At 37.1% G+C, this 19596-nt stretch overlaps 1 protein-coding gene across 1 annotated transcript in view; it reads right to left on the reverse strand.

Moving 5' to 3' along the window:
- LOC126184990 (forkhead box protein P1-like) overlaps window positions 1-19596 on the reverse strand; it is a 224997-nt gene that overhangs the window by 167457 nt on the left and 37944 nt on the right. The window contains exons 3-5 of the mRNA XM_049927700.1: window positions 12522-12789; window positions 8254-8355; window positions 654-828 (exon numbers count right to left, since the gene is read on the reverse strand). Of these exons, the coding sequence (XP_049783657.1) occupies window positions 654-828; window positions 8254-8355; window positions 12522-12789 (545 nt within the window). The remainder of the gene's footprint in view (window positions 1-653; window positions 829-8253; window positions 8356-12521; window positions 12790-19596) is intronic.

Here is a 19596-nt window from a genome sequence, read left to right on the forward strand (position 1 = left end):
TTCAAATGATGTATCAGACATGTAAATAACTAATTACGCACAGAGATTAAACAAAGAAAATTTTGTAGAAGTCTCTTGAATATTTTATGAGAAAAAGGTACATAAATTATTTTTTGAAAATAAAATTTTTAACTTCTCTAAAAATGTTAAATATATATAATGCAAGGAACTTAACAGTAAATGTGTTAATTTCATGTAAAGCATAGTACAAAATTTCACTGTTGTATCTTCAAAATTGTTGATTTGGTGCATCTTTTAATAGTGTGTGTTTTTCATGAACTTCCCCCCCCCCCCCCCCCCCCCTTAAATATTCACTAATGGCTATGAAGCAGATGACTTTGCACAAAGGGAAAGCATTAATAGTTTCACCATGTGTTAATAATATATCTCCATAATGTTAAAATCGATTATAAATACAAAAATGCAAAAGTATTTTACTGATACTGCCAAAACAAAACTAATATCAATGGTTATTAGAAGATAATGTGAGATGTAAACTTAGGTAATGTGAGTCATATCATTCACCATAGCTACTGACTACATTAAACACAGAGAAAACTACCTATTCACAGGGAACTTCACCAATATACAAATTCAGTCTTACATCACCTATGGGTGTAATAGTGAACTAAATGTTAACTGATTATATTTACTTGAGAAAGGACTGGAAATCATCACATATAACTTCACAGCCAGGCCACTTGCAGACCCCATGACCATAAAGTGGATGCATTTTGTCCCCACAACTTTCAAGAAGCTTCTCCTCTCCAACACCAGCAACTCCATTCATGCTATCCCTGCGGCCCAACCCTATAGTTCCCAGAAGTCCTGAAATAACAAGTAGTATACTACAGGTTTGAAACACTTTGGAAAAAAAAGATACAACTAATATTGTGTTTTACCTATGCCACAACACATTCACTTCATTTCTTTTTAGATTCTAGAAACATGAATAATACACTGAGGTGACAAAAGTCATGGGATAGCAATGCAGATGGCAGTAGTATTGCATACACAAGGTATAAAAGGGGAGTGCATTGGCACAATAGTCATTTATACTCAGGTGATTCATGTGAAATAGTTACTGAAGAGATTATGACAGCAAAATGGGAATTAATACACTTTGAATGCAGAGTGGTAGTTGGAGCTAGACACATGGGAAATTCCATTTTGGAAATCATTGGGGAATTCAATATTCTGAGATCCACAGAATCAAGAGTGTGTTGAGAATACCAAATTTCAGACATTATCACTCACCATGGACAACACAGTGGCTGACACTTTCAGCTAATGACAGACAACAGTGGCATTTGTATACAGTTGTCAGTTCTAACAGACATGCAACACACAGAAATTAATGCGGGATGTATAATTGCATCCATTAGAACAGTGCAGTGAAATTTGGCATTAATGGGCTAAGGCAGCAGATGACCAACATTAGCTCCTTTGCAAACAGCATGACTCCACCTGCAGTGACTCTCCTGGGCTCATGACCATATTGGTTTGACCCTAGGTGACTGGTAAACCATGGCCTGGTCAGATGAGTCTCAGTTTCAGTTGGTAAAAGCTGAAGATAGTGTTTGAGTGTGGCATAAACCGCACAAAGCCATGGAACAAAGTTGTCAACAAGGCACTGTGGAAACTGTTGATGGGTCCATAATGATGTGGGTTGTGTTTACATGGCAGGGACTGAGTCCTCTGGCCCAGCTGAACCTCTTGGAGACCACTTGTAGCTGGTCTTTATGTTCCCAAACAATGATGGAATTTTTATGGATGATGGTGTGCCATGCCACCAGGCCACAACTGTTTGTGACTGGTGTGAAGAAAATTCTGGACAATTGGAGTGTACAATTTGGCCATCGAGATTGCCCAACACAAATCCCAAATACTGCCAACATTTTCAGAATTATGGATGGCTATAAAGGCAGCATGTTTCAATATTTTTTCAGGGTACTTACAATGAATTGTTGAGTCCATGGCATGTCAAGTTGCCGCACTATGGCAGGCAAACAGAGCTCCGACAAGATATTAGTAGGTACCCCTAACTTTTGTCATCTCGGTGCATAGGTATTTAATGTTTGAACAAATCAGTTGTTCCATGTCCAGTTTTTTTATTTCAATTTTCTTGCTAGTTAGTACACAGAAGCAAATAGCATACAGTCATAATGAAATAACTTTCACCACAACTGAAGTTTAAATGATTTCTCAGTGTCAAGAACAATACAGGTGAGGTACAAGTTCCTTAATTTTTATATAAAAAAGGAGAGAATAAATTATACACATTACTGAAACTTGAAAAATTCACGAGAGAAAAACGTTGCAAGTGTTAAATTATCTTGTGACTTCAATGACAAACTGATAATACAGCATAAACTGGAGATTTCAAATGTGCTTGCACTATGCTAAATATGCAACACATAAGGTGAAAATGTAAGTGAGTTTGTAGCTGCAGCTTCCCACAAAAGTTTGATTTGTGTTATACATTCTGTTCTTCCTTATAATTGCTTACAATTTTGTGTTTCAAAATTTCAGAAAAATCCTAAAGATAATTTCATGAGTGAAACAAATGAAGAGTGAGAATGAGCTCACATTACTTTACAGCTAATATGAATTTTAAGTCATTCAACATGACCAAAAGCACAAATATTCAAAGGAGTTGAGCTCACAACTTTCCTATGGCATTCCATGTTCATATGTTCACACAGAATGTTGGCCACTTACTACACTGCATTATATTGGATGTAGTCTGTAGTTTAAACCAAAGAAAAAAATGTTGTATCAGAAATGTCAATATCAGAACTGGTCATTTGTTATTACAACTCCAATACAAACATGATTCAGGCCTTTCTATGTAGTCTACAAATTTTTTGAGGTAAGTAAAAATCTATCAGAAGGCACAATGTCTGAAAAAGGCTCCTGGCATTTTATCCCTCATTTTATCACCCTGCCTATCGTTGAAGGATTTGTCATTGTTTCTGGGGTGCCAGAAGACATTTTTGGGACCTCACTTTTTAATTGAATGTGGAGATACCAGCAAAAACGTGTTTTTACTGTCTCTGCCATTTAGGCTTCTCTGCATGATAAGTATGTTGTTTGGAAATAGTATTTGCCCGCCTTATCAACCTGCTCTGTAGTGCAGTCTGCACCTAGGGAGTATGGGAATAATGACTACTTTAATGCCTCTGTGTGTGCTGTAATTAGTCTAATCTTACCTTCACAGTCCTTATAGGAGCAATGTGCAAAAGTTTGAAGTATTTTTCCAGGTTCTTCACATAATACTGGTACTTGAATCATTTTAAGAAGGCTTTTGTGGGACAGATGGTATCCATTTTCAAGCATCTGCCTGTCTGGAATTTTCATCATCACTGTAATGCTCTTCCTCAAGTCAAATAAATCCATAACCATTCATGCTGCTGCTCTTATTGGAATATATTTAATACCCTCTTTTAGTCCTATTTGGCATTGGTCCTACACACCTCAGCAGCATTCCAAGATGAGATGCACAAATGCTTTGTAAGCAGTCTCATTTTTAGACTGATTGCATTTTCCCAATATACTACAAATGATACAAAATCTGCCACCTGTTTTAACTATAACTGAGCATATGTGACCATTTCATTTTATATCCATATTAACTGCTACACCAAGCTATTTGTATGATTTGACTGATTCCATTTGTGACTCATTGATGTTGTAGTCATAGGATACTACTTTTTGGTGATTTGTGAAGTGCATAATTTTAAATTTCCTTACATTTAAAGCAACTTGCCAATCTTTCTTTCTTCCTTTTTTTCAGTACCCTATTTCATTAAAGATATCTGCATCATCACAAAAAGTGTGAGGTTACTGTTAGTATTGTCTCCCAGGTTATTAACATAGAATGTGAGCAGAAAGGGCTATATGCACTTCCCTGTGGCATGCCTGAAGTCAGTTGTGGATGTTCTTCCGAGATAACGTGCTGCATCCTCCCAACAAGTAATCCTCAGTCCAGTCACAAATCTTGTTTGATCCCAATATGATCATACTTTTGTTAACAAATAGTGTCATTCTGACTCAAATGCTTTTTGGAAGTCAATAAATACTGCATGTAACTTATTGCCTTGATCCATGGCTTGAGAAAAGTGCGAGGGTTCAACAACTGGTAGACATCAACATCTTTGGGTATTGGTTTTGTGAATCACTTCTGCTACGCTTCTTGTAGACAGGTATGACTGGTGCTTTCTTCCAACTAGTGGACGCAGTTGCTTTGTTTGAGGGATCTGCAGTATATTATGATTAAAATGAGAGCTGCAAATTCGGCGTGGAATCTGACAGGGAGTCCATCGAGCCAAGGAGCCTTGTTCAATTTTAGTGATTTCATCTATTTCTCAATGGAACAGACAGTAATGTCTCTATATCATCATCTTTGTAGCAATGCAAGAGTTACACTGGACACTAAACTTGGTGCCACTGATGGCCCTCATATAAGGGTAAAGCTGTCATCAACCCAAAGGTTGGTTTGAACCCCACAGTGCTTTATTAGACGTGGTCCTATTGGAAGTGGTATGCCATTGCCTTTTTCTGGCTTTTGAACTGACAGAGTCTGCCAATAATAGGAGGACATACAGTTTAATGTGGATGCTCAACCACAGTGCAACTCAGTATTTTTCACATTAACCAATATTTCCAGAGGTAAATGAAAAGATAAGTGACAGGTAAAAATCCTAGGGCTGAGCAGGGATCAGACCTGAGACCTTCGGATCTGCAGTCTGACATTTTACCACTCAAGTCACATTTATATGAGATCAATATTTCTTTGGGTTTTGTGAGAGCTCTTTCAATAAGATGGAAAACTTTCAATAAGATAAATAAATTATATCAACCACACTCTTTAAGTATTGGATTCTAAAAGTTTACTCCAAACAAACATGCAGTTTTGTAGCAACTGTATCACCAAAAATAACTAGCAGTATTGCAAGGCTATTCAGAAAAATCTCCAAAACCAACAGGTCAGAAATTTAATCTATGAGGTTTTACTGGTGCGACCAATTAATGGTGTGCTTCTGTTATTCATCTGAGTTGCCATTTCACATTTATGTAAAATGAACAACCTAGTCATCTTACTCATGTGATGCCAGCTTTGCTGTTATGTGTATTCGCTGCCTGGACTAGTTTTGTGCCATTATTTATAGTTAAGTTTGACTCCTGATGCCCATCATACCTTCTGATGCTCTTTTCTTTTTCGGAACCCAGACTGATATTCCCACAGTAAAATTCTTATCGAAGATAAAAGGTCATGGTGTAAAAGCCATTTACAACTTGTTCTTAGACTTGAATACCCTTAATGAATTAAATGTAAAAAGCAGTGAACTGTTTATCTTGTGATGATGGATGGATATTGATGGTAAAACATGTTAAGTAATTTGGTTCAGGCCATGAAAACACATGTAACAGAATTATAAACAATAGTTCACTCATGGTGTTTAAAGCACACTATATGAGGAATACTGGGAAGAAATTTTGGAAGGTGCATCAAATGTTTCTCTAATCTATTTTATTTCTTACTTTTAGACAAATGATTTCACAAAACATTTGACCTTCTTTTTTAATATATATTTTTTATTTCCAAGTTTTGTTCAGGAAGTGTTAATCCAATATATTTAAATATTAATCAATATTCTATCTTTATTAAGAATATAAAGACCAAGAGAAGGCAGAAAAGTTCCAATTTATGTTTTGATTTAATATTTGTTTTATTTTTTAATATGAAAGAAGGAAGTCAACAATTTCTGATGTGAGGAGAAGTGTAATCCTGATAACTTCTGCAGCTCTTGAGATGGTCAGTGTTCATGCTTGCAGTTGCCACTGTCAAGGAGCAGTTAGATTGTAGTTGTCGGAAGTCCTTCTGTTCTAAAGTGGGTAAATGTCAATGTCTGTCAAGAATTTTCTCACTCCTTTTTCAGGTAACTCCACAGTCCTGCATGATCTTTTCCAATGTCAGACCTTCTCACATGCTTCTCTGCCATCAACATTGCTGGAACATCTTGCAAATTTACCAGGCACCTTTTGTGGTCAGCCATGCTTGCACATCTCAAGAGATGATTGATATCATCTTGCACATAATTTGGCTTTTGTGGCCAATATCACTGATATTAAAATCTTCTGGATTGTCAGGCTCATCATCTTTCTTCAAACAATTTACATTTTGACCTCTCCACTGGGATCTTCTTCAGAATGTAACTTCAATAGAGAGTACAACAAAAAGACTCTCACAATTAAACCCATTGACCATTAAGGCCTTTGTCAACAATAGATGACACACACACACACACACACACACACACACACACACACACACACACACACAAATGCAACTTGCACACACGACTGCAGTCTCAGGCAACTGAAATCACCACACAGTGTGGGACATTTTTATGGGCCGAAACATTGTGATGTGTCTCATGGTTTTCAGAAGGTGGTCCTTTCCAAGGATTTGGTGCATCTGATGTCACTGCTGAGAAACTTAAAAATGTATGTGGTACTTGTTCATTTATTCATGAAAAAAGTAAATGAATATTGGGAAAACAATTGTATTGAAGATAGTGTGGTTTCAGTTGCCTGAGATTGCAGTCGCCTGTGCAAGTTGCATTTGTGTGTGTGTGTGTGTGTGTGTGTGTGTGTGTGTGTGTGTGTGTGTCAGTCATCTATTGTTGATGAAGGCCTTAATGGCCGAAAGCTTTAATTGTGAGAGTCTTTTTGTTGTGCCTATCTGCAACTCAGTGTCTCTGCTATACGGTGATTAGCAACTTTCCTTTTCTTTTCATAATATTGGTACATTCCATCCTGGATTTTACATTGTTCAATAGAGACTACAGCTATAGGCTTCTGGCATTGTGGCTTCTGACCTTCAAGGAAGCAAACACATGACTGCATTGTGTGAGAGCAATATAAACAATGCCCTGGAAGCCACACCTGTAGAAAATAATATTTTGAGTAAACATTCCCTCTCTCTTGCTCTGCCCATTTCATTTCTAGCCAGTAATGTTGGACCACCAATGGTAGCCACAAGAGTTTTAGCAAATAAACCCCGTTCTTTGGCATTAGTGTGGGAATACTTGTTTTACTACACAATGATGATGGCCCACCAGTGATAGCCACAAGGTTTTTTAGTCTATAATCCCTCTTCTTCAACACAACTGTGAGAAAAATCCCCTCTATAAGAGAAGATGACACTGGTCTCTAACAGTGCTCAATCTATCATGGACGAGACAAGATCCTGAAGAAGATCCCACCAGAGAGGTCAAAAAATTGATTGTTTGAAGAAATATGACGTGGACAAACAACCCAGATTTTAACTTTGGACATATTGGTATCTACTAGCAGCTTATGGATCCTTTAGTTTTTGCATGTCATATGAAAAGATGTGGAAAGATTTGGCAAGACTAGGTCAGGAAAGTGTCAATGCCTGCAAACAGCTTTCTCATGACTCTTTCATGTAATTCTGCTCTCCTGGAGGATGTTTTTCTCTATCAGTCCTTCTCACATGCTTCTCTGCCTTCAATGTTGCTGGAACATTCCGCATTTGCCAGGTGTCTTTGGTGATTGGCCATACTTGGGCACCTCAGAGGTTGCTTGAGACATTCTATAGTTGAGTCAGAGTAATAAAATCCTGGACAGCTATTAGCACTACAGCCAGTTTTCAACTATGAATCACCAATGACTGCAAAAAAGACAGTAGGCATCTGTACAGCTGCAACAATACTAAGACATTACAACAGAGATGCTTACAAAATTGCTTTCCCAGCATATTCTGTTCTCAAAATGCCCTGAATTTAGTACCTGCTTTGAAGGCAGTTTTAACAGTTGAATATCACATCGATGGAACTTTTTAATACACAAAATGGCTAGTCCTGAAAATGATTAGCTTTCTGACACTTATTTACATAGGTATCAGGAGCTGTTCATGAAATATTTCAATTTTCCCTCAAATAACTAATTAAGGTTTTGTTAATTATCCTGATTTAATTGAAACAATTAATTCTTTTTTTTTTTTTAAAGCTACAACTCACACTGGTCAGTTTGATACCCCAATGATCTCAATATAATTATTTTGTAGCAAAATATATGTAATTATCAAGCAGAGAAATTGTGAGAGACCTGTATTGATTTGATGATGCTGGACAATGTTTATTCAGTGCATTATTTAAGTCTTTTTAGTTACATAAGATATTATCTGTTTCTTTCAATGTAAGCTTGGAAGGACAGTATACTTACCATTGATTCCTGGGACATTTTTATGTGCCGAAACATTGTGATGTGTGTCATGGTTTTCAGAAGGTGGTTCTTTCCAAGGATTTGGTACATCTGATGTCACTGCTGAGAAATTTAAAAACATATGTGTTACTTGTTCCTGAATTCACTAAAAAAGTAAATGAACACTGAGAAAACAATTATATTGACGATACACTTCATTACTTAATTAAATAAATTATAGCTTATATAATGTTCCTATTAGTTTTTGCATAATACTTAGCTTTACAGCCAACAGAAAATAACTAAAGATAAATAAAATAAGTACAATTACAATACAAATTAAACATTTAAAAAAAGGAATTCCACAGCACTTTGGAACTCCGCACTGCAGTGGGTGTCATTATAGCTGAATAAAACAGGTTTTAATATTTTTGTTTCAGACCAAAGTAATTTCTTGCAAGCTCTGGGGAACAATGGGAGATGAATAATTTATATATCTGTAATTATGTACAATAGCTTCCACACATCAAGTCAGAGTTAATATAAAAAGTAGACCCCTCCACAGTGAACCACAGACAGCATAAGATATTTTGTCCATCGCAGTGATGTGATGAATACAACAGTGCTGTTTGGCAATGTCTTACAGGACACCCAGGTAGTGCGGACTTCCAAAATCTGTCTTGACTGGATCAAGAAACAGTTCAGCAAACATACCTTCAGATTTTTCTTCATTTTAGTCTTCCTTTCTCTTTTTAAATACATCCACCTGTATGTTTGTGCATGCAATTTTATTACATATTGCATACTCTATGCCCACATCATTCAAACAGTTCCACATTAGCACTGTTTGCATGTCATGGTGAAATAATAGACTGTGAGATGAAATACTGAAGTTATTGTAAACCACTTTTGGAATGCCGGTGACTCTCAGGAGTATATCTGCAATTGATACTTTCATTCTTTCTTGCATTTCACAAGCTGTTCCTGAGAGAAGCATACACCATTTGTTGAGCTACATGTTTGACTCTATTTAGAAGTTGTTGAGCCATGTTTGACTCTATTTAGAAGTTGTTGAGTCCGACACATTTTCTTTTAACAAAACCAGGTGATGCATGTATCTGGACATCTTATGGCAGAAATGAAGTTTTTGATGCTAGACATGATGAATTCAGGACAGTGTCAGCATTCTTCTTGAAATAAGGCTGAAGTAGGTACATTAAACTATATGGAACTCACAATTCCGATGCTTTTTAGCAGAACTCCTTTGTCTCTCATTTTTGTTTACACTCTTTTGACTTGATAATGTAACTGTATAACTTCCCTGATGGTTTGCTGTCTTCAAAATGAAGTTATCTAGCAATATTTCATTCTTCAGTTGTAGTGTGGCTCAAAAACAAAATTGTAGATTTGTCAAGTATGTGTCCTCATTATGTACCTCATTTCGCAGATGAAACTTTATTTAATATTGAAATAGTATTTCTTTTTCTTGAAATAATATTTTTTAATCCACTGTCTGTATTTTTTAAGCTTTTACAAGAATATTTAAATAAAATGGAGCTCTCTCTCTCTCATTCTGCAATATGTGGATAGAGTTTCAGCTCATTACTCTGTAATCTCTCTAACAACAGATTCTCATTTATGTCTCGGATAAAATTGTATTCCTTCATCACATTTTTCAGAACTGTTTGATGAAATATTTCAGCCAGCTGGAAACTGCCTACATATTCTTTACCTTTCTAAGCCCAACAAACTCTAAAATGTCATATTTTATTTCAAGCTAATTACTGTCATTTCAACAGTGGCAAATTGTTTGAACACTACGATAACAGTAGGTCCTGCAAGTAAATGTGAATTGTAAAACCTTGTATGTTCTCATGCTACAACAGAAATTGCCACTGCTACTTATAAATAGATCAAGATCACTGAAATACTTTTTTTCTTGAATTTTTATTCAAACTTCTTTTGGCGCCACTCATTCTTGAATGAAGTTAAGTTTTAAATAAAAGATTTACAACTCATAACTGTATTAAAAGAAAATCATGTCCTATTTGTGTAAGTGATGCAAGACTGTAATGCCCAAAACACGCAAATGTAATGAAACTATTAAAATTCAGTTGATGCACTGCATTTTGACAGTTTGATTACTGTGAAGATCCCCAGAGTGACATTCAGTTCTTGTCATTCAAATAATTTACTTTGTTTCAGAGCTGCTGCTGATGTAGATATACCCCTACTTTTCAAATGAACAATTAATGCTTTAGAACAAATTCTTAAACCACACTTTTTAAGACTTATACTGCAAGAGCTATCATATAAAATTTATTTGGAATATTTTACTTGGCAAAATGAATGAATGTTTTGTTGCTGAAATTATTAAGATCCAAACAGCCTAGCAACTTTCCACAGTTATATTTTGTTTTTATGTCTGCTCACAGTAACTGAGGTACATTTTCCCAGAGATTCTCATAATGTCCCCATTTTGTAAGGTATCTTCCTGCTTCAATAAGCTTGTTATGAAAACATACTGTCTTGCAATTAAAAATCAACTGAAGGTGCCTAACTTGCATAATGAATACTGTACAATTATTATAATTTGTCACTGATGTACTAACGACAAAAGAGTTTGAAATGCCTAATTTTAGTTACAAAATCAGTTCACACACAACTGAAATTGCTTAAGAATAAAACGCAAACTTCTCCAGAGAAAACAATGATTTCATTGTTCAGTATTTTTGTCAGCTTGTTAATAATGGTGACCAGCACATACTTGTTGTGATGTACCCTCGATTAAATATAGAGTGCATCTGACCAAATAATTCAGCTTTATTGTTTTGAAGTTTATAGCAGGAAAAGATGTGACTGCATCTGAGAAGCGTTTGTCTTCTGATCTTCAACTTTTCATATTTGAAATTCTTTGTTTAAAAGTACAATTATAGCAAACTAATGCACGCTTGCTCTCTTAAGAGGATGAAACTGATTCTGTCTTGGATAAAATAATTTTTTTTACTATGAATGTCTTCCCAAAAACACGTTACAATTTGATATGATGTTCTTTAATAAGTTCATTTACAGGACAACATATACAAAAATATCTTTCACAATTATATTCAAATTTTTTTTGTAAAAATATAAATTAATATGCTTCTCTCCTCCCACTTACAGAATAAGTAAATTCAAGAGCATGTTAGTGTGGCCTTCTACTACACCACCTTTAAATTTATCTATGAAGTTACAAATTTTGTAGCAGCAGTGCACTTATTATTTCATGGATTTGTACTTTCTGTTTTACATAGTAATGCTGCCTGTTGTGGTATGCATGTCTATGAACATTCAAACTGCACACTTCTGTTTGTATCTTCTCCTCTTTTCTTCTACTGACTTCAGTCCCAAATTAAAAGTTTTTGTAGGACTTATGTCATATTAAAGAATGGCAAATTTCACATATCGGGTTTTCTCTTGCTGGGTTTGTTGGCTGTTGTTTGATATATCAATGCAATTTATTCCTTGTAACCTTGAATTAAGCTGTCAAGTTTTCTGGTTTTCTCTCTGAATATATTCAGGATATTTTCTGTAAGTATTAGTCCTGAACCTCCTGTGTAAACTTGATACCATAATTCAGAACTGCTTTTTAAACTAAAGAAAAATATTTTTCTGATTTTTTTTATTTATTTATTTTATTTTATTTTAATTTTTTTTGTACCAAAGCAGGAATATCGGTGTTGATGTTCTGCTGGATGCTTTCTTGTAGAGTACTTAAGCTGAAGGAACAATATTGTTGATTCTTCTGCACACTTACAGGTCCTCCTGCTTCTCCTCCTCCTTTTTCTTCTTCTCAGGTGTCCAGTACCAGATACTACTTTTATATCATCACTATTTTTAAAACTGCCGCAGAACTTTTCCTTCTCTATGTCCAAATTCTTTACTTGTGCCTCCTCTAAGCCTTTTAAATGTTGCTCAAATTTTCCATTAGCATGCTGTGGCACTTATTATTTAATTTACATGAATATTTCTGTGACAATGTATGATACACAGTATGTCAGCAATATGTTCTTTTTTCATGCAAGTATAAAAATTAAAAACAGATTTCTCTTGAGAATAAAAACAGCTGCAGACCTCGAAGATGAAACGTTATGCCACCGACTTACCACTACAATGTAATTTTGACATTTCATCATATACTCCTAGGAAATGGGGTCCAGTGGAGGGGCCTCATGTTGACAATTCAATTTGAATCAAGGATTTTTGCTCACCCAGAGCTGGCAAGTTTTGTTTGTTATCTCCATGCCTACCTGCACTTTGTGCCTGAGCTTGAGCAAGCACCATTGGTTGAATGCCAATACCCTGCTGCAGTAAATACTGTCGTTGTGTGATTTGTAACTGCTGCATGAGTTGCTGTTGTTGCAGTGCTAACTGTTGCAAAGGGCCTGAAGCTTTCTTTTTGTCCCCTGACTGCAGTAGGTGTGTCTGCTGTATGACATTCAGTTGCAGCTGTTCTTGTAACTGCTGCATTGCTTGCTGTAATTGCTTCATTCCAAGTTCAGCCAGTTGCTGTTGTTGCTGAAACAAACAGATAGTCACAGTTCCTTACTTTCATAGTGTAACGTTAAGATCATTTAGTTTTCTAACTTCTGTTTTTTGCTTCCAATGCAGCTATATGACTCTTAATGGTGTAAACCAGTGTTTTTTTTGTTTTTTTGTTTTTTAACTACAATTAGTTACATTTTTGTCATTACTTAGTTTAAAATGAAACAAGTATTTAAACTCCAAAAATGAACACAGTTCTGAGATGTTTGCTAACTTAACAAAGAGACAGGTGGGATTGAATACACTTACCTCTGGGAAGTACAACTCATAGTACAGTCACTGAAAATGCATAAAAATAAGTAAAATATGTTCCAAGTTTTTGAACCAGGGTTCCTTCTCCAGGGGGAAACAAGATGAAGAAGCTACAACAGCTATGACAAGAGCAGTATTGCACTCAAAATCCACATTAAGATAGTTCAGTGATGTGCAGAGATGATGAGAGACAAATACAAAGAAAAAGGAGCCAGGGGTATCTATTTTTTGGGGGTGGAGGGGGTGAAAGTGTCAACAGCAGAAGATCAGTAAGCATAGTTTGATTATAATAAACAGGAGAAATTGCAAACGAATTGCTGATGGGTAAGGAAGAAGAAAAGAAACTTGCAGGGAAAAATTAATAATTAAAAAAATGGTTCAAATGGGTGTGAGCACTATGGGACTTAACTGCTGTGGTCATCAGTCCCCTAGAACTTAGAACTATTAACCTAAGGAGATCACACACATCCATGCCCGAGGCAGGATTCAAACCTGCGACCGTAGTGGTCGCTAGGTTCCAGACTGTAGCCAGCCACTCCGGCTGGCGAAAAATGAATAAAACAAAATTATAAAAAATTAAGTATACTACACAAGTTAAAAAAAAGACACAGTATGAAGGAATTATTAAAATGAGATGGAAATTGCCAGATGTGGTGTACATCTATAGACAAACAAATGATTACATTTTCAGAAAAATTGGATGATTTGTACAAGAGAAAGAGCTTCACAAATTAAGCAAGTTAGCACCTTGTTGGTCCACCACTGGCTCTTATGAAAGCAGTTATTTGCCTTGGTATTGATTGATAAAGTAATTGGATGTCCTCCTGAGGGATATCATGCCAGATTCAGTTAAATCGGCAGATCAAAACATCAAAATCTCATGCTAATTGTAGTGCTCTGCCCATAATGCTCCAAATATTTTCAACTGGGGAGAGATTTGGTGACTTTGCTGGCCTAGACAGGATTTGACAAGCACAAAAGCAGAAACTCCTGCCATGTACATGTGGGCATATCTTGCTGAAATGTAAGCCCAGGATGGCTTGAAATGAACGACAACAGAATGGGTCATAGAATATTGTTGATGTACAGCTGTACCATAAGGGTGCTATGGATGACAGCTAGGGGAGTCCTGCTATGAAAAGAAATGGCATCACAAACCATTAGTCCTTGTAGTTAGGCCATATGGAGGCGAAAGTCAAGTTGGTAACTCACAGCTGTCTGAGCATCTCCAGATACATCTTCACTGGTCATTAGTGCTCAATTTCAAGTGGAGCTCATCACTGACGACAATTCTACTCCAGAATGAGGTTTTCACTCTGCAGCGGAGTGTGCGCTGATATGAAACTTCCTGGCAGATTAAAACTGTGTGCCCGACCGAGACTCGAACTCGGGACCTTTGCCTTTCGCGGGCAAGTGCTCTACCAACTGAGCTACCGAAGCACGACTCACGCCCGGTACCCACAGCTTTACTTCTGCCAGTACCTCGTCTCCTACCTTCCAAACTTTACAGAAGCTCTCCCGCGAACCTAGCAGAACTAGCACTCCTGAAAGAAAGGATATTGCGGAGACATGGCTTAGCCACAGCCTGGGGTATGTTTCCAGAATGAGGTTTTCACTCTGCAGCGGAGTGTGCGCTGATATGAAACTTCCTGGCAGATTAAAACTGTGTGCCCGACCGAGACTCGAACTCGGGACCTTTGCCTTTCGCGGGCAAGTGCTCTACCAACTGAGCTACCGAAGCACGACTCACGCCCGGTACCCATAGCTTTACTTCTGCCAGTACCTCATCTCCTACCTTCCAAACTTTACAGAAGCTCTCTCGCGGGAGAGCTTCTGTAAAGTTTGGAAGGTAGGAGACGAGGTACTGGCAGAAGTAAAGCTGTGGGTACCGGGCGTGAGTCGTGCTTCGGTAGCTCAGTTGGTAGAGCACTTGCCTGCGAAAGGCAAAGGTCCCGAGTTCGAGTCTCGGTCAGGCACACAGTTTTAATCTGCCAGGAAGTTTCAATTCTACTCCAGTTACTGAGATTCCAGGCCATACCTTGGCCAGCAAGGTCACTGGATCTCTCCTCAGCTGACAATGTTTGGAGCATTATGGGCAGTGTCCCCCAACTGTGTCAGGATTTTGATGATCTAATGCATGAGCTGGATAGAATTTGGCACAATATCCATGAGGAGGACATGCAACAACTCTGTCAATCAACGACAAGCTGAATAACCACTCGCATAAGGGCCAGAGGTGGACCAATGCATTATTGACTTTCTCAATTTGTGAAGCTCTTTCTCTTGAATAAAAGTCCAGTTTTTCTGACATTGTAATCACTTGTTTGTTTGTATGTGTACATCACATCTACTGGTTTCCATTGCATTCAGATAATACCTTCATGGTGTGTCATTTTTTTTGTCTTAGAGTGTGTATATACAGAGTACATTTGTGGGAGGGGGGGGGGGGGGAGGGAGGTGGTACCTAAAGAGAATAGAAGAAGCAAGGAAAAATACAGAAAAAGAGGAAAAGAGAGTGGAGTGTGGGAGGCTACTGTAAGCTGAGTATGGGAGATTCACCAAACTAAATGATATGCTGGAATGCAAGTACCTATCTCTGAAATGGGCATTTGTTCTGATTGAGGAAATCCAATTAACCCAAGAGGAGTTACAAGCTCTGAGGTCTGTTGCATGATCCTGGACATCTGCAAGACAGACACATTACCCACATTGACATCAAGCCAACCAATAAACAATACTATCTCCACTCTGACAGTGCTCACCTAATTCACATGAAATGCACATATCTATAGTAAATGAATCTGCTGAAACACTATATCCGTCAACATTTCCACAAATAATCTCTCTCATGTTTTTCTCTTCTGTCTACTCCACCAACACTGGCCAATGACAAACTCCTGTGCAGTAGTCTGTTCCTATCTCTCTTCACAGCAACAAAGACCCTTCTTTCAAACCACCCAGAAACATATCCTCCAGCAAAAATTTTCATTAGCATCCAATTCTTACATAGCTGATAAGATTACTTCATTAAAATTATGATTTTTTGAAGAGACACCCTGTATAGCCATTGGTGGACTTGCCAATACCTGAAGTTATGAAAGCCATAAGATACAGTCTCAGTTAAAACAACACTCACCCACTCCCACTTTCTCTAATTTTTACTTGCATATTCACCAACCAGCACTCATGACGTAAAATTACAAACATGATTTTTTTAAATATAATGCATTGTTAAAACTCATATGAATTAATGGGTAATATAAGAAATCAATAATATGTAGATGGTCAGCCATCTAAATATTGAAATTTGTGTCCCATTGGTCAGTCGTTTTTGTTTTGACCACTTCTGGAAAAATGTGACTGGCATAGAAATTACATTATATCACCATAGGAAAGAAATTACAAATTGTTTAAACTTTTTTTAAAAAAATTGGAACTAAAACAAGATCTATATCTCAGTCTTTATGGTAGCTACTGTACATTGGCTTTAGAATGATATACAATAAAGAACAGATTTTACTTGCTCCTCATAAATTATTACAAGAGCATAACTTATTAATCTGCTATAAAAGAAAAAGGGCTATAATTAAAAGTAGTGAAAATATCCCTTTCCAAGATCTGCTTTTTTATTATAATTTTACTTTACATTTCCCTTCTTTGAGTGATGCAAAGTTATCAATTATGTCATTGATGTCAAGTTTAGCAGCTGTGTCATAATCTATCAACATGATAGTCTACTTCCACCCATATTTGATCCACACCAATTTTTATCATCTTTAATCTGCTGAGACTGCATTCAGAAGATGTTACAGTCAATGGCACAGCCATGAAAGTTCTCAAAGCTATTGTGATGTTTAGATAAGTATCTCTTAACTCAATTGAAAAATCTTGAAAGTATTTTGATGGGAAGTCATGTCAATGCTCTTCATCAGCTTTTTCATCTGGAGCTTGAAAGCTTCTACTTCATAACTAGCTCAGCTGTGTCAGTACCTCTGCTCTATCTGGTCCAAAATCAACTACACATTTAAAGAGCTTTCATTGAAGACATTTCCCACTAGGAAATTAAAGTAGAGGGTATCCTGTACTACTGCTAGTAATTTACTTTCCTGTTCCAATTGCAAAGAGAGTAAGGGAAAAACGACTGTCTAAATGCCTCCGTATGAGCCCTAATCTTCATAGTTCTTACACAAAATGTATATTGGTGGCAGTAGAATCATCCCGTAGTCAGCTTCAAATGCCAGTTCAAATTTTCTCAGTAGAGTTCCTCCAAAGGAACAGTGCCTTCCCTCCAGGTATTATTCCCAGCTGAGTTCCTGAAGAATCTCTGTAATACTTGTGTGTTGCTCGAACTTATTGATAACAAATCTAGCAGTCTACCTTTGAATTGTTTCTGTATCTTCCTTTAATCTGGCTTGGTGTGGATCCCAAGCACTTGAGCAGTACTCAAGAATGGGTCATAAAAGAGTCATATATGCATAATTCTCCCTTACAGATGAACCACACTTTCCTAAAATTCTTCCACTAAACAGAAGTTGACCATTTGCCGCCCCTACTACAATACTTACATGCTCATTCCATTTCGTGTTGCTTTGCAACATTATGCTTGGATATGTAATTGATGTGACTGTATCTAGAAGCACACTAATAATACTGTATTCAAAAATTACTTATTTGTTTTTCCTACCCATCTGCATTAACTTACATTTTTCTACATTTGGTGATTTTTATAGTCTTCAAGCTGCACTCATATGTGGGAACTTATTCCATATGCTCACACCTTCATAAACAGTCTGCAATGGGGTAACATGCCTGTTGTCCTGCATTCATAGTTCACAAGATATGTGAGAAAAGGACAAACTGAGTTTTGCATGAGCGATGCTTTCTAAAACTATGCTGTTACATGGAGAGAAACTTTTCGGTCTCAAGGAAATTTATTTTACACACCTCAACAAAAGTTTGGAATAACTTCTTGTGGTACACCCACTGAGGTTTGTACAGTACCTTATTAACAGAATAAACATAATTACTTCCGAAACCAAGAATGATTTTGGTTAGTTACAAAAAAATTACAAAACAAAGTAGGCTCTCTCCTAAGTGTACAACCTGGCAACAAAAACAGTGAAAATCTTTATCTTATGATGATGGTTATCAGTCTTTAGTAGTGAGTATGTCATCCCCACACATGGAGGAGTTCTTCCACTCTGTGAGGCATGCTTTGGATGAGACCATCAACTTTATCTTGGGGTATGAGGTCCCACTCCTCAATGGCTGCTTCAGTAAGGTTCTGAAGATTGTCAGCTGGATTCAGACATTGTCCAATTGCACATTCAACAGACCCTATGTATGCTCAATTGCGTTCATGTCTAGGGGAAGTGCTGGCCAATGTATTCAGTTGACATTGCATCTTCGAAGAAACCGAGACACTGGCAGAGTACAGTGTGGCCTCACATTGTGATCAACTAGGATGAAGTTGTAACTGACTTCATGTCTGTAGGGCCTTACAGTCATTTGTAGGACCTCTTGGAGGTATCGGGGACTGGTCAAATTGCCATAGATGAGAATTAGAGAGGTCTACTGTCCCATCATTATTGCCACCCAAAACACTATACTTCCACCAGCAAACTGATGGACTTCCTGAAAGTATCGGGGTTCCTGTTGTTATCTACTGCTTCTCCAAACACTAACACATCTAGTGTGTTGTCACAGACCAATCCTGGTATCATCTCAAAACATGACAGTATTCCATTCTGCAATGGTCCAATGTTGATGTGCACGATCTCAGGTCCTTCACTCGCATTGGTTCCATTGGTTTAGTGCAAATCTTCTCAATGATTTTCTGGAATGAAGACCACCCAGATGCAATCTTCTGTGCTCTGTTTGGTCTGAGATATGAGTCCCACTGCAGTTGATGTTGGGTGAATGCAAGCTGACAGCTGGAAGAAATGAAGAATTTGGAGTTGTCATACAAGGACAACCACTGTGAGGTCTATCATTCACATTTCCTGTCTCTCTGTACTTTCTCCACACATTAAACACACCACTTGAATGACATGTTACCAATCGGTAATATCTTGCTGTTTATGACCTGATGAAAGTAAAGTCACTAAATGATTGTATCAAAGTGTTGTATGCCTCTATGGCATGTTACTGCAGTGCTAAACACAAAATTAATGAAGATGTTGTAGATACTGGACCACTTGCAGTGTACCACTGGGTAGTGGTATGTTTACATGATTGGGAAATGGCCACTAAACTTACCTGTAGTAAACACTGTCAAGTATATAGTCTATAACTGGATAATGCATGAGCGCCTAAGTCAATGAGAGCTCTAGTATTGTAGACAACATTTTATGATAGTTTTCCAAACTTTTGTTGAGTAGTGTATTGGAAGTGAGAACATGGTCAAGAATTCTGCAACAAACCACTGTTAAGGATATTGGTCTGTAATTTTTTCGGTTCATGCTATCTCCCTTTTATATACAGAAGCCATCTGCCCATTTTTCCAGTCATTTGGGACTTTGTGCTGGG

This window comes from Schistocerca cancellata, chromosome 4 (genome assembly GCF_023864275.1).
Source record: "Schistocerca cancellata isolate TAMUIC-IGC-003103 chromosome 4, iqSchCanc2.1, whole genome shotgun sequence".
Classification (NCBI taxonomy): Eukaryota; Metazoa; Arthropoda; class Insecta; order Orthoptera; family Acrididae; genus Schistocerca; species Schistocerca cancellata.